Below are 25,891 nucleotides of genomic sequence, written 5' to 3' on the forward strand. Positions count from 1 at the left end.
ATGTAGTTGGGGAAAGAGAACAAGGGGACAATGGTTATGATGTCCTTTTTAATTTCTTTGAATTGTAAGAATAACTGACTAAGTTGTCTTTACTCTTCTCAGAGTATGAAGAAGAACTGGCAGGAAAGGTTAAAAGATGTTGAAACTTTAGCAGGCAACTATCAAAAGCACCCGATCAATCTGGGTTACAAACCCAAACTATCAAAACCATGGCAACCATCATCGATTTGGAAGTTATTCTATCGCCAGAATCAAGCCTTTAATTTTTCGAAGACCTGCAAGCAGGTAAAATAAAAAAATATATCAATGTCTTAAAGAAATGTGAATTGTTGCATTGTGAATAACAATGGATTTTCAGGAAGGAAATTGATATTTGGAGTGCTGTTGTGGTGTATGGATAATTCATTAAATGTTTTAAATATTTATGCTGGATTTGGAGATTTAAAACAAAACAAAAAAATTGAGATGAAAAATAATGTTAAAGCTTGGATATTAAATATTGAAGCAACTTCATCTGCCTTGTTTCTATAGTCTTTATCACTTTAATTTCTTTTTCTGAAGTTCAGAATTGTGGAAAACATGGTCAGATGTCACACCCCGACCACCATTTCCTCATAGGAAATAGACATAAATATTGAGATGAATTTCACCACGCAACGGTTTCCTTATTGCAAACAAAGTCCATCACACAGACCAGCCTCTCCACCATCCACTCCATCCATACTTCATGCTGCCTTGAAACACAACCAACATAATCAAGGACCTTTTCCATTTAGAACTGAGATGAGGAAAAACTTTTTCAGTCAGAGAGTTGTGAATCTGTGGAATTCTCTGCCTCAAAAGGCAGTGGAGGCCAATTCTCTGAATGCATTCAAGAGAGAGCTAGATAGAGCTCTTAAGGATAGCAGAGTCAGGGGGTATGGGGAGAAGGCAGGAATGGGGTACTGATTGAGAATGATCAGCCATGAACACATTGAATGGTGGTGCTGGCTCGAAGGGCCGAATGGCCTCCTCCTGCACCTATTGTCTATTATGCAAAACCTTGAAAGCACATACCACCTAATTCAGGAATAGTTTATTCCCCTTTGTAATCAGGCTTCTGAACAGTGCTCCCATAAGTTAGGATGTAATATCGATTATCCATCCTACTTCATTGTGGACTTTCTGCTTTCTCTCTGTACAGCACAAGGACAGGCCCTTTGGCCCGTGATGCCTCTGCCGAACATGATGCCAAATTAAACTATTCCCATCTGAACGCAGATAATGTCTCTTAAATCCTTCTGTTGTATCTTCTTCCACCACCACCACCCCTGGCAGCACGCCCCAGGCACCCACCATACTCTCGGTGTGTGGGGGGAAAAAAAGCACTTGCCCTGCACCCGAAAGTGTAGCCCTCTAATATTTGACATTTCTACCCTAGAACAAATATTCTGGCTATCTATCTATGCTTCTTCCAATGTTATAAACTTCTAAGACCTTTATAAGATTACCCCTCGGCCTCCCGTGCTCCAATAATAAAGTCCTAGTGTGCCCATCCTCTCCCTATACCTGAGGAGAAATATTTTCACACCGTCTGGTATATGGAATATGCTGCCAGAGGACACAGTTGAGCCAGCTACAATAACATCCTTTAAAAGTCGTTTGGATAGGAAACGTTTAGAGGGATATGGGCCAAACACGGGCAAGTGGGATTAGTTTAGATCAAGAGTCTTGGTCAGCCTGGACAAATTGGGCCAAAGGTATGACTGTATACACGAGAGGCTCCAAGAGGGAGGAGCAGAAGGAATCACTGTTAGTAAAGCAATAGTGCTAAGGTATGGACGGACTAAAGGACAACAAATTCCCAAGATCCAGGGTAGGGGCACCAAGAACCAGGGGACAGAGGCTTAAGGTGAGGGGGGAAAAGATTTAATAGGAATCTGAGGGGCAACTTTTTCACACAGAGGGTGGTGGGTATATGGAACGAGCTATCATGTTGAGGCAGTTGAGAACAGTACCAAAACTCCATTTAAAATACATTTGAACAGGTACGTGGATATGAGAGGTTTAGAGAGATATGGACCAAACACTGGCATGTGGGACTAATGTAGATGTGGCATCTTTGTCAGCACGAACAAGTTGGGCCGAAGGGCCTGTTGACATGTTGTATGATTCTATGACTAACCTACAAACCTACAAAAATTAGCTGGCCGAGAAATAGTGAATACAGTGGCGGTCTACTTTGAAAATTCTTTAGACTCTGAAGCTGTTTCCTCATTTGTAGAGCCATTCTGTTTAAACAATAAAGAGCAGTAATAATGATACTGTAATTATTACTGGACCAGTAAGTCTATTGTCAGAAGTAAGTATTAGAATCTTTGATAAGAAGCACGAATAGAACATTTGAAAAGGATCAGTGTAGAAAAGAACTGCAGATGCTGGTTTAAATCGAAGATAGACATAAAATGCTGGAGCAACTGACAGGCAGCATCTCTGGAGAGAAGGAATGGGTGTTGTTTCAGGTCGAGATTCTTCTTCAAACTTGAAAAGGATCAACAGGAATGGATAATGTCAGCATGGGACTATGAAAGGAAAATCATGCCAACAAACCTACCAGAGTTTGTTGAAATGTAACTAGTTGAATAAATAAAGGGGAAACCATGGGTCTGGTCTGTTTGAACTTTCCCTAGCTTTTGGTAAACTACACAAAATATATTAGTATGCATAATTAAAGCATGTGGGATTGAGATAATTGAGACATTCATAAGTGATGGGAGCAGAATTAGGCCATTCGGCCCATCAAGTCTACTCTGCCATTCAATCATGGCTGATCTATCTTTCCCTCCTAACCCCATTCTCCTGCTTTGTCCCCAAACCCCTGACACCCGTACTGTTCATGAATCTATCTATTTCTGCCTTAAAAATATCCATTGATGGCCTCCACACCCTTCTGTGGAGGATTTAGACTGAGTGTACCAACAAGATATGGAGAATAAGAATAAACCTGTCATTTATGTTGGGTGGTAGACAGTGATTAGAGGATTTTAGACTAGAGATACAGCATGGAAACAAGCCCTATGGGATGATGTAATCCCATGATGGAATCACCTCGAACATTAACACTATCCCACACACACTAGGGACTATTTACAATTTTACCAAGCCAATTAACCCTTTGGAATGTGGGAGGAAACCAGAGCACCTGGAGAAAACCCACATGGTCACAGGTAGAACGTACAAACACGTACAGACAGCACCCATCGTCAGTATTGAACCCGGCGATGTAAGGCAGCGACTACCGCTGCGCCACCATGCCGCCGAGATACTCCAGTACTTTGTGTTTCACGAAAGATTCCAGCATCGGCAGTTTCTTGTCTATTCTATAAGGAAGACGGTGGCGCTGCGGTAGAGTTGCTGCCTTACAGCGAATGCAGCGCCGGAGACTCAAGTTCGATCCTGACTACGGGCGCTGTACTGCACGGAGTTTGTACGTTCTCCGCGTGACCTGCGTGGGTTTTCTCTGAGATCTTCGGTTTCCTCCCACACTCCAAAGACGTGCAGGTTTGTAGGTTAATTGGCTGGACAAATGTAAAAATTGTCCCTAGTGGGTGTAGGATAATGTTAGTGTGCGGGGATCGCTGGGCGGCACGGACTCGGTGGGCCGAAGGGCCTGTTTCTGCGCTGTATCTCTAAATCTAAAAAATCTAAAGAAGAGGGGAGGGGAAGTGGGGGCTGGAGATAGGAGACAGGGGCAGGTGGGTGTAAGCAGACAAAGGAGAGAAAAAGGGGGAGCTGTGTCGGAGAGGGGAGGGTGAAGGTAGAGACATTTTTTTCAGAATGGTAATAGATTGGGATAGGTATGGGTAAACAAAACATGAGTGTTTTTGTACATCAGATGATGAAAGCGGGTGTTTAAATGCAGCAACAGGAGCATTAAATGGGGATTACATTATCCCATGCATGACACACATGGAGATCACACACACAGCAGTGGCGCGAGGATGACTCATTCTGTTTTGCATTTCAACTCTGATGTGAAACAACCTTGAATACATCTTTGACTCGTTTAAGATGAAGTCAATTTTCAATTGAATAATGTGGAAAAAACTAGTGTTATATCCTCCCACATCCTGACGACGTGCAGGTTTGTCGGTTAATTGCCTTCTGTAAAATTGCCCCCAGTGTGCAGGGAGTGGATGAGAAAGTGGGATAACATAGTTTAGTTTAGTTTAGAGATACAGCACGGAAACAGACCCTTCGGCCCACTGAGTCCATGCCAACTAGCGATTCCTGTACACTAGCACTATCCTATGCACTGGGGTGATTTTACAATCTTTACTGAAGCCAATTAACCTACAAACCTGTACGCTTTTGGAGTGTGGGAGGAAACCGGAGCACCTGGGGAAACGTACAAGTGGGGAGAACGTACAAACTCCGTACAGACAGTACCCGTAGTCAGTCTGAAGAAGGGTCTCGACCCGAAACGTCACCAATTCCTTCTCTCCTGAGATGCTGCCTGACCTGCTGAGTTACTCCAGCATTTTGTGAATAAATACCTTTGATTTGTACCAGCATCTGCAGTTATTTTCTTACAGTGCCCGTAGTCAGGATCGAACCCGGGTCTCCGGCACTGTAAGGCAGCAACTCTGCCGCTGCGCCACAGTGCTGTCCCTACGTAGAACATAGATCTAGAGTTTGGGTTTGAGTATAATTTATTGTCATGTGTACCCAGGTACAGAGAAAAGCTTTTGTTGCTGAAGGGCCTGTTTTCATGCTCTTATCATAACCAAGTCATATATTCCAAAAGATAATTTGTATAATCATACAGTGTGAAAACAGGCCCTTCGGCCCAACTTGACCACACCGTTCAACGTGCCCCATCCACACTAGTACTGCCTGCCTATGTTTGGACCATATCTCTAAATCTATCAATAGACAATAGGTGCAGGAGTAGGCGATTCGGCCCTTCGAGCCAGCACCACCATTCAATGTGATCATGGCTGATCATTCTCAATCAGTACCCCGTTCCTGCCTTCTCCCCATACCCCCTGACTCTGCTATCCTTAAGAGCTCTATCTAGCTCTCTCTTGAATGCATTCAGAGAATTGGCCTCCACTGCCTATCCCCTATCCTATCCCCTACAACTCTCACCAGTTTCTACAGATGCACCATTAGAAAGCATTTTATTGGGATGCATCACAACTTGGTTTGGGAACAGCTCCATCCAAGACCGCAAGAAATTGCAGCGAATTGTGGACGCAGCCTAGACCATCACACAAACCAACCTCCCTTCCATTGACTCCATCTACACCTCACGCTGCCTCGGCAAGGCCAGCAGCAATCAAGGACCAGTCTCACCCCGGCCACTCCCTCTTCTCCCCTCTCCCATCGGGCAAAAGGTACAGAAGTGTGAAAATGCACACCACCAGATTCAGGGACAGTTTCTTCCCAGCTGTTATCAGGCAACTGAATCATCCTACCACAACCAGAGAACAGTGCTAAACTACTATCTACCTCTTTGATGCCTCTCGGACTATCCTTGATCGGACTTTGCTGGCTTTACCTTGCACTAAACGTTATTCTCTTATCATGTGTCTATACACTGTAAATGGATCAATTGTAATCATGTATTGTCTTTCTGCTGACTGGTTAGCACGCAACATAAGCTTTTCACTGTACCTTGGTGCACGTGACAATAAGCTAAACTGAAACTGAAACTATCCATGTCCCTGTATAAATGTTTCTTATACGTTGCAATAGTCCCTGCCTCAACTACCTCCTCCGGCAGCTCGTTCTATACACCTACCACCCTTTGTGTAAAATAAGTTGCCTCTCAGGTTCCTATTAATTCTTTCTTCCACTCACCTTAAACCTATGTCCTCTGGTTCTCGATTCCCCTATGAGCATTTACCCGATCTATTCTGAGGGCAGCACGGTGGCGCAGCAGTAGAGTTGTTGCCTTACAGCGTTTGCAGCGCCAGAGACCCGGGTTCGATCCCGACTACGGGTGCTGTCTGTACGGAGTTTGTACGTTCTCCCTGTGACCTGCGTGGGTTTTCTCCGAGATCTTCGGTTTCCTCCCACACTCCAAAGACGTGAAGGTTTGTAGGTTAATTGGCTTGGTATAAGTGTAAATTGTCCCTCGTGTGTGTCGGACAGCATTAGTGTGCGGGGATTACTGGTCGGTGTGGACTCGGTGGGCCGAAGGACCTGTTTCCACGTTGTATCTCTAAACTATTCGTCTCATGATCTTTTCCTCCCTTCTATAACCGAGCTTTCAGCCTGTATTAAATATCACAAACTGAAGGAGAAAGGAGTGATGGAACGATAATCTTTGCATTTTTAAATATCTTTCATTAAAGGATGTCCATGTGTTTGCGTTGGAGAATGAAAATAAAAAGGATGCTCGACTGGGACAGCGAATTTTCCTTGTTACAACGTACACCGAGCTGTGGTTTTATTATAGGTGAGTGACCATATCGTGTGAAAAAGACCCGCCGGAGGTAGTTTCAGGAAGTGTTTCATCAACATGTGAAGCTAGGTATTGATTGTGCAATTTTATTAAGTGGCTCACATTCAGGGGCAGAGAATTTGACAGCACTGGGCCTGTATTCCCTGGAGTTTGGAAGGATGAGGGGGGACCTCATTGAAACTTGCTGAACGGTGAAAGGCCTGGATAGAGAGGATGCAGAGAGGATGTTTCCAACAGTGGGAGAGTCTAGGACCAGAGGTCATAGGCTCAGAATTAAAGGATGTTCCTTTAGGAAGGAGATAAGGAGGAATTTCTTTAGACAGAGGTTGGTGAATCTGTGGAATTCATTGCCATAGAAGGCTTTGGAGGCCGTCAATGGATATTTTAATGGCAGAGATAGATTCGTGATTAGTACGGTTGTCATGGGGAGAAGGCAGGAGAAGGGGGTTAAGAGGGAAAGATAGGTCAGCCATGAATACATGGCAGAGTGGATTTGATGGGCCGAATGGCCTAATTCTGCTCCTATCACGTATCAACTTATGAATTCCAGAGTTTACCACTCGTTTGCTAATCAAACCTTCCCTCACTGGTATCCACCTATCACTTGCCAAGCCTTGTCCCTCCTCTGCCTCTCTTCCAGCTTTCTCCCCCCCTACTACAACCAGTCTGAAGAAGGGTCGCGACCCGAAACATTGCCTGTCCATTCCCACCACAGATGCTGGCTGACCCATTGAGTTACTCCAACACTTTGTGTTTTGATCAAATTTCTACTGACCTCTGATTTAAATGCTTGAGCCCTTATTTTGGTTTAGGTGTCTGATTGTCACGTGTACCAAGCACGCACCTGGAGTACTGTGTGCAGTTTTGGTCTCCAAATGTGAGGAAGGATATTGTTGCTATTGAGGGCGTGCAACGTAGGTTTACTAGGTTAATTCCCGGAATGGCGGGACTGTCGTATGTTGTAAGACTGGAGCGACTAGGCTTATACACACTGGAATTTAGAAGGATGAGAGGGGATCTTATTGAAACATATGATTATTAAGGGATTGGACACGTTAGAGGCAGGAAAAATGTTTCCAATGTTGGGGGAGTCCAGAACCAGGTGCCACAGTTTAAGAATAAGGGGTAGGCCATTTAGAACGGCGATGAGGAAAAACTTTTTCAGTCAGAGATTTGTAAATCTGTGGAATTCTCTGCCTCAGAAGGCAGTGGAGGCCAATTGTCTGAATGCATTCAAGAGAGAGCTAGATAGAGCTCTTAAGGATAGCGGAGTCAGGGGGTATGGGGAGAAGGCAGGAACGGGGTACTGATTGAGAATGATCAGCCATGATCACATTGAATGGTGATGCTGACTCGAAGGGCCGAATGGCCAACTCCTGCACCTATTGTCTATTCTGTACTATACCGAGGTGCTATACGGCATAGGAATAGTCATGTCATCTATTTCCTTGGTCTTTGAATATATTCTTCTAGATTGTTGCTCATTATTTTATATGTAGGAAAAAAACTGCAGATTCTGGTTTAAATCGAAGGTAGACTCTAAATACTGGAGTAACTCAGCGGGTCAGGCAGCATCTCGGGAGAGAAGGAATGGGTGACGTTTTTGGGTCGAGACCCTTCTTCAGACTGATGTCAGGGGAGGGGGCGGGACAAAGATAGGATGCCTCTTCCCCTGACGTCAGTCTGAAGAAGGGTCTCGACCCAAAACGTCGCCCATTCCTTCTCTTCCGAGATGCTGCCTGACCCGCTGAGTTACTCCAGCATTTTGTGTCTACCGCTCATTATTTTATGATCGCCAGCTGCCTAGATGTTGCCTATGTTTCCTTTACATTATAGCTCTTTCTTTCCCTGGCAGCAGGTCCAGCAGTGAGTCTTCCCTTGTTTAACTTCTTAGATTGTGTGTCATAAAATAATTCCTTGTGCATTTTACGAATTCTACTAATTCATCCATGTTACCTGTGAAAAAGTATTGAAATTAGTGGATAAAGGTACTGGCTTTACCTTGCACTAAATGCTAATCACTTATCATGTAACTGTACACTGAGAATGGCTCGATTATAGTCATGTGTTGTCTTTTTGCTGGCTGGTTAGCACGCAACAAAACCTTTCACTGCCCCGTACATGTGACAGTAAACTGAACTGAGCTGAACTTCAGGTGTTGAAATCCAGAATGACGAGCAGTTTTGTGTAATTGAATAGCAATCAACTATCGGAGAAAGGAGATAGTGAATAAATGAATAAGTAATGTCTTTGATCATGTTCGCTACCATATTGAAATATTTATACTTTTTAAAAATGTAGAATAACTGTAAGAAAATCAATGACTGAATTAAAAGTAGGATGCTTTTAATTATTCTCTTTGTCTGGAATAATTTCTACTCCGTTGTTTGCAGTGAACTAAATAATAATAGTCATGTAGAAACGTTACAAAGACTAGCATGTACAGTTAAACTGATTGATTGAAAGAGACAGCATGGAATCAGGCACATTGGCCCACCGAGTCCATGCCCACATTTGAGCACCCGTTCAGACTAGCTTTATGTTATCTCACTTTCTCTTCCACACCCTGCATACAAGGGCCAATTAGAAACATAGAAAATAGGTGCAGGAGGAGGCCGTTTGGCCCTTTGAGCCAGCACCGCCATTCATTGTGACATTGGCTGATCATCCACAATCAGTAACCTGTGCCTGCCTTCTCCCCACATCCCTTGATTCCGCTAGCTCTATCTAACATTTGACTGAAAACATTTTTCCTCATCTCCGTTCTAAATGGAGTGCTTAAATTTAATAAACACTTGGACAGGTATATGGCCAGTAAAGATTTATAAGGATAAGGGGCACACGCAGCAATTGGGACCAGTGTGGATGGGACGTCTTGGTCAACATGGGCAAATTGGGGCGATGGGCCTATTTCCATGCTGTGTGACTCGATGACCCTACTCTGAAATTTGGAGATGCAGGTGAAATTTCAGTAGATCCCCACGCTGGTTATGCATTTAATAGTTTGCTTCCAGTGTTCCTTGATTGTTTTTCAGGAATTATCGGAAGTCATTGATGCACTGCTATGAAGTGATTCCAGGAGGGGCTGTGTGCCATTTGTATTTTGACTTGGAATTCATTAAACAAACAAATCCGGAATGCGATGGGAAACAGATGGTGGCAAAATTAATCCAGGTGCTGATATTATATCTACTTTTAGTTTGATCTTGATTTTTTTTTTGTGAAATGCTCAATTTATTTTAGACCAATTTAACTACTTTAAAATAAATTTGCTGGGTTTAGTTTAGAGAAGCAGTGCGGAAACAGGCCCTCCGTGCTGACCAGTGATTCCTGTACATTAGCACTATCCTACACACCAGGGACAATTTACAATGATACCAAACCAATTCACCTGGTCTTTGGAGTGTGGAATGAAACCACAGCACCCGGAGAAAACTCACGTGGTCAAGGGGAGAATGTAGAAACTCCGTAGTCAGGATGGATCCCGGGTCTCTGGCACTGAAAGGCAGCAACTCTACCGCTGCGCCACCGTGCAGCTCCAAGTGAAATGCTCAATTTATTTTAGATCAATTTAACTACTTTAAAAACAAAGCCTTGCAATGTCTACAATGCAGAAAAATTGTCGAGTTACTTCACTGCACTGTACAGTAGGAACTTATCCTTCAGATATTTAACTGTCACTAGACCAAGTGGACCCGTTGGGCCCAAACCTCTCCTGCATTGATGCAGCACCCTGTCCTCTCCCCTCTCTCCTCAACCCCCCCTCCCCTCTCCCTTTTCCCCCCTCCCTCCCTCCACCTCCCCTCCTTTTAAATTTTTAAATGTGAATTATTTTAAAAATATAACACCGATTTCAATAAAACTACTTGCATTATCACTAAAGTGACAATGGTGAGTAAGGTGGGCTTAAAATTGTTGCGCTATCGTGTACCGTTTTGGCTGAAGTTTAGTCACAAACAGGATAACAAACGAGAGTTTCAGTATATAGATGGTGTTGCGAATTTACAGTTGAAACCCACCAGTCCGTTATTCCTCTGCCACAGCCACAACCCAAAGACTCTGTCGTCCCTTGCATAGCTTGATGAGACTTTCAAGAACGGCACAGTGGCGCATCAGTGGATTTGCTGCCTCACTTCGGCAAGAGACCCGGGTTCAATCCTAACTACGGGTGCCGTCTGTCTCGGAGTTTGTACGTTCTTCCTGTGACCGCGTGGGTTTTCTGCGGGTGCTCTGGTTTCCTCCCGCATCCCAAGGATGCGCAGGTTTGTAGGTCGATTAGCTTTCATTAAAAAAAACTAAATTGTCCCTAGTGTGTGGGATAGTGCGAGTGTACGGGGTGAACGCTGGTCATGCGGACTCGGTGGGCTAAGGGGCCAGTTTCCGTGCTGTATCTCTAAAGTCTAAAGTAAAGTGTAAAGAGTGTGGCCATTTAGCTGCCCGGAAACAGCCTTCATTTCCCCCACTTTGGCATCTTTCTGTTTCTTTTGGTGTTTTCGGGGTCTTGGCTGAGATGTTTGGCAGTTGTTCCATGTTGTTGACTCTTCCACTCTTCTTCCTGTTACAGAATTTTGCATTTACTCCAGCAGTTTGTGCGAAACATAACTGGTGAAGTAAAAAAAAAAAATCAATCACTTCTACAATCACTTAAAACTGAGTATTTACTGGGTTTGGGCTTTTAATTAACCGTCAGAGCTAGGAAAATTCCATTTCTAATGCTGGGTTAGTTTAAAAAGATAGACAATAGACAATAGGTGCAGGAGGAGGCCATTCGGCCCTTCGAGCCAGCACCGCCATTCAATGTGATCATGGCTGATCATTCTCAATCAGTACCCTGTTTCTGCCTTCTCCCCATACCCCCTGACTCCGCTATCCTTAAGAGCTCTATCTAGCTCTCTCTTGAATGCATTCAGAGAATTGGCCTCCACTTCCTCAGTCGAGTCCCTTCCTCAGACCTCAATGTGTTTTGTGGAATGAAAGTTTGGCCGCTTCCTGATTCTAATTATCTCCACCGAACACTGGTGTAAAATGGGGAAGTGTGAACATTGGGTGAGAAATATGGACATTCTCATCGATTAGTGGCTTGTGGAGATGTGAAAAATAAGGAAGTTAATAGTCTACTCGTGATTTCTGTGGGACTGTAATCCCAACCAAAACATAGAGGGAGTAATATTGCACAGCACTTGAAAACATGCGCTGATAGGACTGACATGGTTAAACCTTGCCCATTTACCCTGATGTTGGCGACAGGCAACATGTTCAAGCTACTTGTTCATTATCAGGATTTTCATGATTGTCCATACCGTTTGATAGTCATCATGCAGCAGCATTGGGTGATGAATAATAATGGATGGCCTGGATAGAGTGGATGTGGAGAGGGTGTTTCCACTAGTGGGAGAGTCTAGATTTAGATTTTAGATTTAGAGATACAGCGCGGAAACAGGCCCTTCGGCCCACCGAGTCCACGCCGCCCAGCGATCCCCGCACATTAACACTAACCTACACACTAGGGACAGTTTTTACATTTGCCCAGCCAATTAACCTACATACCTGTACGTCTTTGGAGTGTGGGAGAAAACCGAAGATCTCGGAGAAAACCCACGCAGGTCACGGGGAGAATGTACAAACTCCGTATGGACGATGCCCGTAGTCAGGATCGAACCTGAGTCTCCGGCGCTGCATTCGCTGTAAGGCAGCAACTCTACCGCTGCGCCACCGTGCTGCCCTAGGACCAGAGGTCACACCCTCAGAATAAAAGGACATTCCTCCTATGAAGGAAGAATTTCCTTAGTCAGAGGGTGGTGAATCTGTGGAATTCAATAGACAATATTGCCACAGAAGGCTGTGGAGGCCATCAATGGATATTTTTAAGGCAGAGATTGATAGATTTCTAATTAGTACGGGTGTCCGGGGTTACGGGGAGAAGGCAGAAGAATGGGGTTGAGAGGGAAAGTTAGATCAGCCATGATTGAATGGCGGAGTAGACATGATGGGCTGAATGGCCTAATTCTGCTCCTCTCACTTATGAACTCATGAACGACTACTGCCACTTGAAGCCCACTATTGCTGATTATAGTCAGTCTCTCAAAAGGAAGTGTATGGTAGGGAGAATACATGATGGAACATTGAACAGTACAGCACAGGAACAGGCCCTCCGACCCACAATGATTGTACCGATCAGGAGCCCACAATAAACTGACCTTATCTCTCCGCTCATGATCCATATTCCTCCACTCCTTGCATATCCACATGCCTATCTAAGAGCCTCTTAAACACCACTATCATATCTGCCTCCACTGCTGTGTTCCAGGCACCCACCACCTTCTGTGCAAACAAAAGCTGCCCCTACATCGCCCTTGAACTTTGCCCCGCTCACCTTAAAGTTATGTCCTCTAATATTTGACATTTCCACCCTGGGGAGAAAAAGTTCTGACTGTCAACCCTATCTATGCCTCTCATAATTTTATATACTTCTGTCAGGTCTCCCCTCAGCCTCTAGTGTTCCAGCGAAAGCAATCTAGGTAAGTTTTGTGGCAAAATACTCTTTAATCCGGGCAGCATTCTGAACACCACTTCCTGCACCCTCTCCAAAGCCTCTACGTCCTTCCTGTCTTGGGGCGACCATAACTGTGGCACAGTTGGTCGAGCTGCTGCCTCACAGCGCCAGAGACCCAGGTTCAATCCTGCCCTCGTGTGCTGTCTGTGTGGAGTTGCAGGTTCTCCCTACGACCTTATGGATTTCCTCTGGGTGCTCCACTTTCCTCCCATCCAGCATGTTTGGAGAAAAGGAATAGGTGACGTTCCGGGTCAAGAGTCCCTTCTTCAGACTGAGAGTCGGGGGCAGATATGCACAATTTATGCACAATTTTGCAATATGCAGAATTGTGAGCATAGAATCTTGCGTAATATTCTACAATTTTCCACTAAAAAATATTTTTAATGTAATGCTCTTTCCTTTAATTCAGTACGTTTGTCAAAAATTGGGAGAATTGCACCACGTACACTGTTCAGTGAAAGATGTTTTGAATTTGGACTCCAGTACCCATGAAAAATTCAGCCGCCATCTAGTATTTCACCTTCCGAACGTGGTCTTTCGGAACAACATCCATGTCGGTAAGACTTTGATCGCATTGTTCTTAACAATCGTTGATAAGGTTTAACGTTATCACCAAATCAAAACTGCCCTATTGTTTTTTGGGCATAGATGGTGATATCATGGCGATGTCTGCCAATGTGTGTCCAACATATGAATGAAAAACTCAAAGTGCCTGGGAGCTCTGCGGGTCAGGCAGCATCTGTGGAGGAAATGGACAGACCGCATTTCGGTTGGGGACCCGTTCCTTCCACATATGCTGCCTGAATATGCCGGTATTTCGGCCAACTGAGCCTGATCAACCTGGCTCTAGGTAATTTCTTCAGGGTCCTAATGAGTGTGTGGTTCCAATGGGGCGAGCTGTAGGAAGCTTACCATTGCTTAGTTTAGTTTAGTTTAGAGATACAGTGTGGAAACAGGCTCCGGCCCACCGAGTCCGTGTCGACCAGCGATCACCCCGTCGACCAACACTATTGTACACACACGAGGGATAATTTACAGGTTTGACTATGTCTTTGGAGTGTGGGAGGAAACCGGAGCACCCGGAGAAAACCCACGCAGGTCACGGGGAAAACACCGTACAGACGGCACCCGTAGTCAGGATGGAACCCGGGCCTCTGGCTCTGTAAGGCAGCAACTCTACCGCTGCGCCACCGTGCCGCCCCAACAGTTTTAGCTGCTGGGATTTATGCTGTATCCTGCACACATTTGCATGCGGCTCTAAACCTCGGATGTAAGCAATCTGCTTCTGACTGTATCGTGTCCTTCTGAAGGAATGAACTGTTCACACAATAACAGCGTTTAAACGACACTTGGACAGGTACCTGGGTAAGAAATATTAGAGGACATGGACTAAATGCGGGCAATTGGGACTAGCTTAGATGGGGCATCTTGGTCGGCAAGGACAAGTTGGGCCGAAGGGCCTGTTTCTGTGCTGAACAACTCTGACTAAAACGTGGACTTTTCAGCAGTACATTTCGGGTTTCTTCCAGATGGGAATGGGTATCAATATGTAGAAGAGATGTGGCCACTCAAAACAATTTACTTCAGTTTAATTTAGCGATAGAGCATGGAAACAGGCCCTTCGGCCCACTGAGTCCATGCTGACCATTGATCACCATTATCAACACTAGTTATCCCACTTTCACGTCCACTATGAGGGGCAAGTAACCTCCAAGAAGGACAATAACCTATAAACCTGCGCATCTTTGGAGTGTGGCAAGAAACCGGAGCGCCCAGAGCAAACCCACCTGGTCACGGGGAGAACATGCAAACTCCACACAGCCAGAACCCAATCGAACCCAGGACTCTGCTGCTTTGAGGCAGCAGCTCTACCAGCTGCACCACTGTGCCACCCATATTTCCAAACGTCATTTTGAGAAATAAAACTTAAATTAGTGAACCTAACAAATTATTCCAACGCTTTGCCACACAAGAATTCGCTAATTATTTGTTTTTTATTTAAGGAAACTTTATAAGGACAATTATGCAACCGGTGATTGAAATATTACAAAAACGACGTGGGAGAATTGACCAAGAAAGTGCAGGAGGTGGTGAAGGTGCACTGCTGCCAACCAGCACAAGAGGTGTTCCAGTCACTCCGCAGAAGAGGAAACCGCTGGGCATGGACGTGAACAGGAATCTCTCCTCAAAAATGATCAAATGTGCGTCTTGGGAAAAATCAGAGGAGAGAATTTTGGATCCAGATTTATCCTTGTTTCTCGTTAAAGACAAATCTGGAGCTGATCAAGTCTTTGTGGATCTTGGTAAATGTGCTTTTTTTATCAACCCATATATGCAGATACGAAATGATTCTACTTGTCTGTGCCTGAGGACTGTGTTGCTTAGCCAGTTTGTCAACTGCCGTTTGTTATTTCCGTGTTAAAATTAGAGGGAGATTGTGTTGGCAAGAACATGGAACAGTGCAGCACCAGAACGGGCCATTCGGCCCACGCTATTTGTACCGAACATCATGCAAAGACTAATTCTTGTCTGCCTTCACCTAATCCATATCCCACCATTCTCTGCAAATCCACACATCAATCCAAAACTTTTATTTACTTTTGCTTTAAGTCTCTTAAACGGCCGCTACCATATCAGCCTCACCCACCTCCTCCCGCAGTGCGTTCCAGACACCAACCACTCTCTCTGTAAAAAAAACCCTTGCCTCACATATCTCTTTTAACGCTTTGCCCCCTCTCACTTTAAAGTTCTGCCCTCTAGTCTTTGATATTTATAACCGTGGACAAAGCTTCTGAATGTCTACCCTATCTGGGGCGGCGCAGTAATACAGCGGTAGAGTTGCTGCCTTACAGCACCAGAGACCCGGGTTCAATCCTGACTGCGGGTGCTGCCTGCACAGAGATTGTACGTTCTCCCAATGACCACATGGATTTTCCCCGGGTGCTCCGGTTTTCTCCCACACTCCAAACACGTGTGGGCTTGTAGGTTCATTTGGGTTCATTAAAAGTTGTAAATTCCCCCTTAGTGTGTAGGATAGCGCTAGTACGGGGATCGTGAACTCGATGGGCTGAAGGGCCTGTTTCCACGCGGTAGCTCTAAACTAAACTATGCCATCGATACCCTATCTATGTTCAGCAAAAAAAAAATGTTTTGAATTCTTTAAACTTTAATGTTGTATATTTATAAACTATAATTAGAGAGAAAAAGAGGGCATGGCAGCAGATTACAGTCTCTCTGGCAGTAATATCACAGAAGCCTAGAGAGCAATCTAATTTTAACCCATTGAGAAAATTCAGAAAACTGTATATTCAGAAACATAACATCTGTTAAAAAGACACATATTGCATTTCCCGCTCTCAAATGTATTTTGTGTATTAACCAGCTTCTGCAGTTCTTTGTTTATATGAAATTCGTAATATATCTGATTTGAGCTACATTATTAACCATAGTTGCGTTTTATAAGCTTAGAACAAAGGTTTCCTGGAGTCCTGCTACTCATGTGGAATGAAATTTGTCTTTCATCTTCAGTGCAGTTGTAAGAGTGTTTGTTTTAGATTAGTTTAGAAATAAGAGTGTTTAAACAGGCCCATCGGCCCACCGAGTCCACACCCACCATCGATCACCCATTCACACTAAGTCTCTAGTTATCCCACTCTCATCCGCTACCTACACACTAGGGGCAATTTACCGAGGGCAATTATTCCCCAAGCCCACACGTCTTTGCAACGTGGGAGAAAACTGGAGCACCCAGAGGAAACCCACGCGGTCACAGGGAGAACGTACGAATTCCACACGGAGAGTGACTGAGGTCAGGATCGACTCCGGGTCTCCGGCGCATGTAAGGCAGCAACTCTACAAGCTGCACAACTCAGCTGAAGTCCGACCTCAGGGAAGATAGACCAAAAATGCTGGAGTAACTCAGCGGGTCAGGCAGCATCTCTGGAGAGAAGGAAAGGGGGACTTTTTGGGTCGAGACCCTTCCTCAGACCTCAGTGAGTTTTGCGAAATGAAAGTTTGGCCGCTTCCTGATTCTGATTATCTCCACCGATTGCTGGTGAAAAATGGGGAAGTGTGAACATTGGATGAGAAATATGAACATTCTCATTGTTTCGTGGCCACAGTTTAAGAATAAGGGGTAGGCCATTTAGAACAGAGATGAGGAAAAGCGTTTTCAGTCAGAGAGTTGTGAATCTGTGGAATTCTCTGCCTCAGAAGGCAATGGAGGCCAATTCTCTGAATGCATTCAAGAGAGACCTAGATAGAGCTCTTGAGGATAGCAGAGTCAGGGGGTACGGGGAGAAGGCAGGAACGGGGTACTGATTGAGAATGATCAGCCATGATCACATTGAATGGCGGTGCGGGCTCGAAGGGTCGAATGGCCTACTCCTGCACCTATTGTCTATTGTCTATTGATGAGATGTGAGAAATATAGAAGTTAATAGTCAACAGCGTGAGGTATAAACGGAGTCAATGGAAGGGAGGTTGGTTTGTGTGATGGTCTGGGCTGCGTCCACAATTCTCTGCAAATTCTTGCGTCCTGGATGGAGCCATTCCCAAACCAAGCTGTGATGCATCCTGATAAAATGCTTTCTACGATGCATCTGTAGAAGTTGGTGAGAGTTGTAGGGGCCATGCTGACCTTCCTAAGCCTTCTAAGGAAGTCGAGGCGTTGGTGAGCTTTCTTGGTCGTTGCTTCAATATGGGCGGTCCAGGAGAAGCTGTTGGTGACATTGACTCCGAGGAATTAAAAGTTTTCAACCAGTCTTAGAATAAAGGAGAGGCCATTTAAAACTGAAGTGAGAAGGAACTTTTTCACCCAGAGAGGTGTGAATTTGTGGAATTCTCTGCCACAGAGGGCAGTGGAGGCCAAATCACTGGATGGATTTAAGAGAGAATTAGATAGAGCTCTAGGGGCTAGTGGAATCAAGGGATGAGGGGAAGGCAGGCACGGGTTATTGATTAAGGACGATCAGCCATGATCACAATGAATGGCGGTGCTGGTTCGAAGGGTCGAATGACCTCCTCCTGCACCTGTTTTCAATGTTTCTATGTTTCTATCTCGACTTCTGCACAGTCAATGCATACTGGGGCGTGTGTACCACTTCACTTCCCGAAGTCGATCACTATCTCCTTTGTCTGGCTGACATTGAGTTGCTACCTTACAGCGCCAGAGACCCGGGTTCGATCCCGACTACGGGTGCAGTCTATATGGAGTTTGTATGTTCTCCCCGTGACCCGCGTGGGTTTTCTCCAGGATCTCTGGTTTCCTCCCACGCTCCAAAGATGTTCAGGTTTGTAGGTTAATTGGCGGGGTCTCATTGTAAATTGTCCCTAATGCGTGTAGGATAGTGTAAGTGTGCGGCGATCGCTGGTCGGTGCAGACTCAGTGGGCCGATGGGCCTGTTTCCACGCTGCATCACTAAACTAAACGTGTTTTTTTTAAGGCGTATACACAAAGAACAGAAACTTTCGGCTCTATGGATCATCGAAACTGGGGAAGAACACTTCTTTTCAAATTGCTGAAGACAATCAGTTTATACCCAAGCCTCAAGATGATATTTCTGCAGGGGAGCTTTTGTTCCTGAGCTCTCTGGTCAGTAACGTTAGGTAAAGCACCTATACATTTCAATACTGTTATGGAAGATGGGAGAATGGTAAGGGAACTGTTTACACACTCTTAAGTTACCTTTGGACTTAAACATATTGATGCTTGAATTCTTTCTGAGCTTTGAGTCTGGTTGTGAGTATTTTTGTTTCTCTATTCAGTTAGACATTAGCAATTTAACTAGAAATGGTTAAGGGGTACTCCCAAAATGCTGGCTAGTCTTTGGCTCTTAACTATGACAAAAATAGTTAGACATTGCATTTAGGTTGTTGGATGTGTGCATGGTTTCTGCTGTATTTATTTACCTGTTTAGCAGCTTCAAATAATTCAAATAAGTTGTCGAAGCGGAATCACGCTATTTGGCCCATCGAGTCTACTCCGCTATTTGCAGCAGCCATAGGAGGTAGCTGAGGCAGGTGCTAATACAAAATTTAAAAGACATTTGGACAGGTATATGTATTGGGAAAGGCTTAGAGGGATATGGACCAAACGTGGCAAGTGGGACTAGCTTGTTGGGGCATCATGGTCGACATGGATTAGTTGGGCCGAAGGGGCCTGTTTCTGTTCTCTAAGGCACTGAAACCAAAATTAATTGTGCAGTTTACAAACTGTTTGCATGATCAAAATACTATCATGTTACAGATTTTTTGATGGCTTGACCATTCTGACCTGTGATAGCCCAGATATGAGGAAACTCAAAGAACAGCTCGATCCGGAGAACTCAAATCATTCTGTGTCAGGTACACCCATTTCTCATAATCTGTTTGTGCATTGTTAGGTTCGATTGTCAAAGAGGAGCTTTAATCTGCCTCCGCATGGTTTTTCTTAAAGGTAATTCTGTTACCTGTCGCTTCCAATTATAAGCATAAAATTGTGTCGTATCTGCCTGTCCGTGATATTGCACATATTTAACCGCTGTAACACAAAGTGCTGGAGAAACTCAGACAGAGTCTGTGGAAGGGGCGGCATGGTGGCGCAACGATAGAGTCGCTGCCTTACAATGCTAGAGACCCGGGTTCGATCCTGACTACGAGTGCTGTCTGTAAGGAGTTTGTACGTTCTCCCCGTGACCACATGGGTTTTCTCCGGGTGCTCTGGATTTCTCCCGCACTCCAAAGACGTACAGGTTTGCAGGCCAATTGGCTGTGGTAAATTGTAAATTCTCCTTAATGTGTAGGATAACGTTAGTACTGGGTGATCGCTGGCAGGCACAAACTCGGTGTGCTGTTTCTGCGCTGTTTCTCTCAAGTCAAAAGTCTTGAAGGTCCCGATCCAAAACATCATCAGCCCATTCCCTCCACAGATGTTGCCTGACCCGCTAAATTATTCCAACATTTTGAGTTTTGCTCAAGAATCCAGTGGGCTTCCTCCAAGTGCTCTGGTTTCCTCCCACATCCCAAAGACGTACAGGTTTTGTAGGTTGACTGGCCTCTGTAAATTGCACCCTAGTGGGTAAGGAGTGGTTGCGAAAGTGGGATAATATAGAACTAGTGTGAACGGGTGATTGATGGTGGGCTAAAATGGGCCTTTTTCCATGGCTAAACTAAACTAGTAGGACCCATCTACTCTAATCTGAAAATTGAAAATGTTCTTGGCAGGCCCAATTTTAGATATAACTTGTATATAGAAACAAAGAACTGCAGATACTGGTTTATTCTGAGGATCGACATGAAGTGCTGGAGTAACACAATGGGTCAGGCAGCATCTCTGGACAAAAGGAATGGGTGACCTTTCGGGTCAGGACCTTCTTCAGTCTTGCTTAAGCTGCTGATCAAGGCATTAACTCAGTGTATTAAGCATGGATGTTTACATACTAAATGTCAGTGTTAATCGTATAGAAGTGAGCATACTAAAAGTTCACCGTTGGACGTGCATATTAAACATGGGATTAAAAAAATTACCAATTAAAATATTCTATTTTCCAGAGATAATGGGCGGTTACCATTGTTCACCGTATCCAGAGATCGACATGTTCATCATTGGTCAAATCAACAAGGGAGGCGTACAAGGTGGTAAGTTCTTTATCGTGTCAGACGTCGTTACTGAACCTTGCCGCAAATCGGATACACTGAACGGTTTGGTCACACGCTGTGCTTTAAATGTGTTCCATGTCATTAGGTCATAAGTTCTAGGAGTAGAATTAGGCCAATGGGCCCCATCAAGTCTACTCCGCCACTCAATCATGGCTGATCTATCTCTCCTCAGCCTTGCGCCGATGGAATTACTTCTCCTCCGAAGAGCTGATGGTTTACGACATCAGCAACAACCACTGGTGCGAGAACATTGGGAGAGCGCATAGAAGCAACAACATCATGTGAGTTCCAGCCATGGCACTGTTCACTTATCTCCATGTGCCTCCATTCAATATGTGAAATGTCCGTCCTCACCAGCTGAGCAGGTGTACGCACTTTGGGATTTAATGTTATGATATTAGTTTAGAGATTATAATGTTATAATATTAGTTTAGAGATACAGCGCGGAAACAGGCCCATCGGACAACTGAGTCTGCACCAACTAGCGATCCCCGCACATTATCACTATCCTACCCACGATCATCTGTGCCTGCGCTGCCCTAGCAGCTGAGGCTTACCTGCAGTCCGTCTGTCTTTGTGTTTTTATGGTTTTTTTTTGTCTTGATTGTAGTGTAAATGTGATGTCGTTTTTTGGGGTTGTGTACTGTGGGCGGACGGGGACGGGAACTGTAAATGTAAAATTGTCTCTTCCGAACGGAGACGTGACCTTTTGTTTCTGGGCCGTGTCACTGTTCCCGCTACGGCCTACCAACGCCCATGCACCTAGAGCTGGCGGCCTCCACCTGGGACTCGCCTGTGAAGGCTCCGGCCGCGTGGATGTCGGAAGCCAGCAGGCCCTGCCCTGGGTGGGGGCCGACATCGGGAGCTCCGGCAACGGCAGCGTCTTCGCCCGCCCCGAATCGCGGGGCTTGGGTCGGTCCGCCGCGAACTTTTCACCGTCCGGCGCCGCCTGGAATACGCCGCGGGATTTTCTCTGTCCGGCGGGGGCTTCAATGTCGGGAGCCGCGACCGCCCCGACGTGCAGCGGCAGCGGCGGCGTCTTCACCCGCCCCGGATCGCGGGGCTTGGGTCGGCCCGCCGCGCACCTTTCACCGTCCGGCGCAGCCTGGAACGTGGCAACTCCAACAGCCTGACCGCGGGGGAAGACGGCAGGGGAAGAGAAAAATACATTCTGGCCTTCCATCACAGTGAGGAGGTGACTGGAGGAGACTCACTGGGATGGATGTTTATTTTTGTTTGGTGTTGGTTTATAATTGTGTGTGCTATTGCTTATTTTTATTGCTCTTATATCATATCATATATATATATACAGCCGGAAACAGGCCTTTTCGGCCCTCCAAGTCCGTGCCGCCCAGTGATCCCCGTACATTAACACTATCCTACACCCACTAGGGACAATTTTTACATTTACCCAGCCAATTAACCTACATACCTGTACGTCTTTGGAGTGTGGGAGGAAACCGAAGATCTCGGAGAAAACCCACGCAGGTCACGGGGAGAACGTACAAACTCCTTACAGTGCAGCACCCGTAGTCAGGATCGAACCTGAGTCTCCGGCGCTGCATTCGCTGTAAAGCAGCAACTCTACCGCTGCGCTACCGTGCCGCCCTATTGTTGGACTGTGGGTAATCTTTCATTTCACTGCACATTTATGTGCATGTGACAAATAAACTTGACTAGGGACAATTTGCATTTATACCACGCCAATTAGCCTACAATCTGTACGTCTTTGGAATGTGGGAGGAAAGTGGAGCACCCGGAGAAAACCCACGCGGGTCACGGGGACAATGTACATACTCCGTACAGACAGCACCCGTAGTCAGGATCGAACCTGGGTTTCTGGTGCTGTGAGGCAGCAACTCTACAACTGTGCCACCAACTCGATTTGATTAGCAGTGTCATTAACACCTTCTTTGTTAATGATCATGAGTAGCATTACAAGCAAGATTTTATTCACAAGGAACGGAAAATGCTGGAGATTTAAGCAAAACACAAAGTTCTGGGGGGGGGGGGGGGCTATTTTCTAAATGGGGTGAGAATTCAGAAAGTGGAGGTGCAAAGAGACTTTGAAGTGCTGATTCCAAAAACGTTAATCTGTAAGTCGAATCGGTAGTAAAGAAGGAAAACACAACGCTAGCATTTATTTCAAGAGGGCTAGAATACAAAAACAGGGATGTATTGCTGAGGCTCTATAATCAAGGGATATGGGGAAAAGGCAGGAACGGGGTACTGATTTTAGATGATCAGCTAAGATCATATTGAATGACGGTGCTGGCTCGAAGGGCCGAATGGCTTACTCCTGCACCTATTTTTCTATGTTTCTATATAAGGCGCTGTTCAGGCCACGTTTGGAGTATTCTGAGAAATTTTGGGCCCCATATCCGAGGAAGGATGTGCTGGCTCTGGAGAGGGTCCAGAGGAGGTTTATGAGAATAATCCCAGGAATGTGTTGGATCAAACTCATCAAACACATGATGAGCGTTTGTCGGCACTGAGCCTGTACTCGCTGGAGTTTAGAAGAATGAGGGGGGACCTCATTGAAACATGCCGAATAGTGAAAGGCCTGGATAGAGTGGTTGTGGAGAGGATGTTTCCACTAGTGGGAGAGTTCAGGACTAGAGGTCAGAGTCTCAGAATTAAAGGACATTCCTTTAGGAAGGAGATGAGGAAGAATTTCTTTAGTCAGAGGGTGGTAAATCTGGAATTCATTGCCACATATGGTTGTGGAGGCCGGCAATGGATATTTTTAAAGCAGAGATAAAAAGATAGATAGATTCTTGATTAGTACGGGTGTCGGGTATGGGGGGAAGGCAGGAGAGTGGGGTTAGGGGTGGGGGGAGAGATAGATCAGCCATGATTGAATGGCGGAGAAGACTTGATGAGCCAAATGGCCTAATTCTGCTCCTATCAATTATGGCCTTATATAAAATTAGGAGAGGCCTAGATAGGGTGGACAGTCAGATTCGTTTCCCCAGGATAGAAAAATCTAAAACTAGAGGGCAAAGCTTTAAAGTGAGGGGGACAAAGTTTAAAGGAGATGTGTGAGGTCGGTTTTGTGGAGAGTGCCTGGAATGCCATGCCAGGGGTGGTGATTAAACATAGAAACATAGAACATAGGTGCAGGAGGAGGCCATTTGGCCCTTTGAGCCAGCACCACCATTCAATGTGATCATGGCTGATCATCTACAATCAGTAACCCGTGCCTGCCTTCTCCCCATATCCCTTGATTCCACTAGACCCTAGAGCTCTATCTAACTCTCTTTTAAATTCATCCAGTGTATAGGCATCCACTGCCTTCTGTTGCAGAGAATTCCACAGACTCACAACTCTCTGGGTGAAAAAGTTTTTCCTCATCTCAGTCCTAAATGGCCTACCCCTTATTCGTCAACTGTGACCCCTGGTTCTGGACTCCCGCAACATCGGGAACATTTTTCCTGCACCTAGCCTGTCTAATCCCTTAAGAATTTTGTATGTTTCTATAAGATCCCCTCTCATCCTTTTAAATTCCAGTGAATATAAGCCCAGTCCATCCATTCCATCATGTGTCAGTCCCGCTATCCCGGGAATAAACCTGGTGAACCTACGCTGCACTCCCTCAATAGCAAGACTGTCCTTCCTCAAATTAGGAAATGTAATTCTATTTATTTCCCTAGATGTCGCCTGAACTGCCGAGTTGCATTTCCTATTTTTATTTCAGATATTGCCGCCATTCCGGGAATTAACCTAGTAAACCTACGCTGCACGCCCTCAATAGCAAGAATATCCTTCCTCAAATTTGGAGACCAAAACTGCACACAGTACTCCAGGTGCGGTCTCACTAGGGCTCTGTACAATTGCAGAAGGACCTCTTTGCTCCTATACTCAACTCCTCTTGTTATGAAGGCCAGCATTCCATTGGCTTTCTTCACTGCCTGCTGTACCTGCATGCTTCCTTTCAGTGACTGATGTACTAGGACGCCCAGATCTCGTTGTATGTCCCCTTTTCCTAACTTGACACCATTCATATAAAAATAGCTCATTGCCCCTGAAATGTGTTGATTTCACATGCATTTACGTCTCCCTGTTGAATTTTATGCAGTATTGTACCATCTTTTACAAAATGAAATACTAATTGGAGTCATGAAAAATATGTAAGATGTATTTTCTAAGGTCCTATGACAAGAATGTACAGGCAGCACTCTGCAAAGCATTTATTTTGGGCGTGCAGTAAAGATGACTTGCAGTTAATGCATTGTGTGTTATAACATGTGTCTTACAGCTCCAGCACAGCATTCATGCCATGTAAATGCCAGTTTCCATTCTTGGAATTTCTGAAACTTTGTGATGGAAGTATTTGTAAGAAGGCATCAGTCATTACATTTCATGGGGAAAGGTGTTTGCTCCAGTTCTCAGCACCTTCACTCCCCAGTGGGTCACGTGTTTATGGATTATTCTGACTGAGGTCTTTCTTCCTTCTTCCCGCTCCTGTCAGGCGGAAGGTACAGAAGCCAGGAAGTGCATGCTTCCAGACCTGGGAACAGCTTCTGAATGGTCCTTGCATAAGCTAGGGTACTGTCCGATTCACCTCTACCCCACTGCGGACATTGGACTTTGTCTCTGGAACTGATGCAATACAATGCTGAGAACTATATTCTGCTCTGGGTATCTTACCCTATTGTGCTTGAGTTTGAGTCGACTGTACGTATGTATCCCGACTCCGCTATCCTTAAGAGCTCTATCTCTCTTGAATGCATTCAGAGAATTGGCCTCCACTGCCTTCTGAGGCAGAGATTTTCACAGATTCACAACTTTCTGACTGAAAAAGTTTTTCCTCATCTCAGTTCTAAAAGGCCTACCCCTTATTCTTAAACTGGAAATTAATTCTTGTTGAAATGTCTTATTTTGCAGGATAGTGGTTGATTTGAAGAGAGAGGTCTGGTATCAGAAATGTTACGATCCCGTGTGCCGAGCTCAGAGATTCAGGTCTGAAAGTAAGAACAAATCTTATTTATCTATTTATTCACTTCCCTATGTTCTCTAAATCCCTGTAAAGCGTCTTTGAGTATATGAAAAACGCTATATAAATGTAATGTATTATTATTATTATTATTATTATTATTATTCTGTAGAATTTTAATTTACTGTTAAATCCTAAAGGCCAATTTCAGACTAATTTACAATGAATTATTTTGAATTCTAGCTCACCCATTACCCCATGAATGCTGTTTGGATTTTCTCTTTGATATGGTAAGTATTAAAACAATGGATCA

The 25,891-nt window shown here is 44.9% G+C and overlaps 1 protein-coding gene across 2 annotated transcripts in view; it reads left to right on the top strand.

The window, feature by feature from the left end:
• primpol (primase and polymerase (DNA-directed)) overlaps positions 1-25,891 on the top strand; it is a 39,893-nt gene that overhangs the window by 5,112 nt on the left and 8,890 nt on the right. The window contains exons 2-12 of one of the 2 annotated variants that reach the window (XM_078396677.1): positions 103-285; positions 6,342-6,445; positions 9,487-9,625; positions 13,414-13,561; positions 15,008-15,307; positions 18,449-18,611; positions 19,252-19,349; positions 20,535-20,621; positions 20,815-20,923; positions 25,530-25,612; positions 25,822-25,868. In XM_078396677.1, the coding sequence (XP_078252803.1) occupies positions 106-285; positions 6,342-6,445; positions 9,487-9,625; positions 13,414-13,561; positions 15,008-15,307; positions 18,449-18,611; positions 19,252-19,349; positions 20,535-20,621; positions 20,815-20,923; positions 25,530-25,612; positions 25,822-25,868 (1,458 nt within the window). In that variant the 5' untranslated portion in view covers positions 103-105. The remainder of the gene's footprint in view (positions 1-102; positions 286-6,341; positions 6,446-9,486; positions 9,626-13,413; positions 13,562-15,007; positions 15,308-18,448; positions 18,612-19,251; positions 19,350-20,534; positions 20,622-20,814; positions 20,924-25,529; positions 25,613-25,821; positions 25,869-25,891) is intronic. The other variant, XM_078396678.1, reaches the window with a different exon arrangement.

This window comes from Rhinoraja longicauda, chromosome 3, assembly GCF_053455715.1.
Source record: "Rhinoraja longicauda isolate Sanriku21f chromosome 3, sRhiLon1.1, whole genome shotgun sequence".
NCBI lineage: Eukaryota > Metazoa > Chordata > Chondrichthyes > Rajiformes > Arhynchobatidae > Rhinoraja > Rhinoraja longicauda.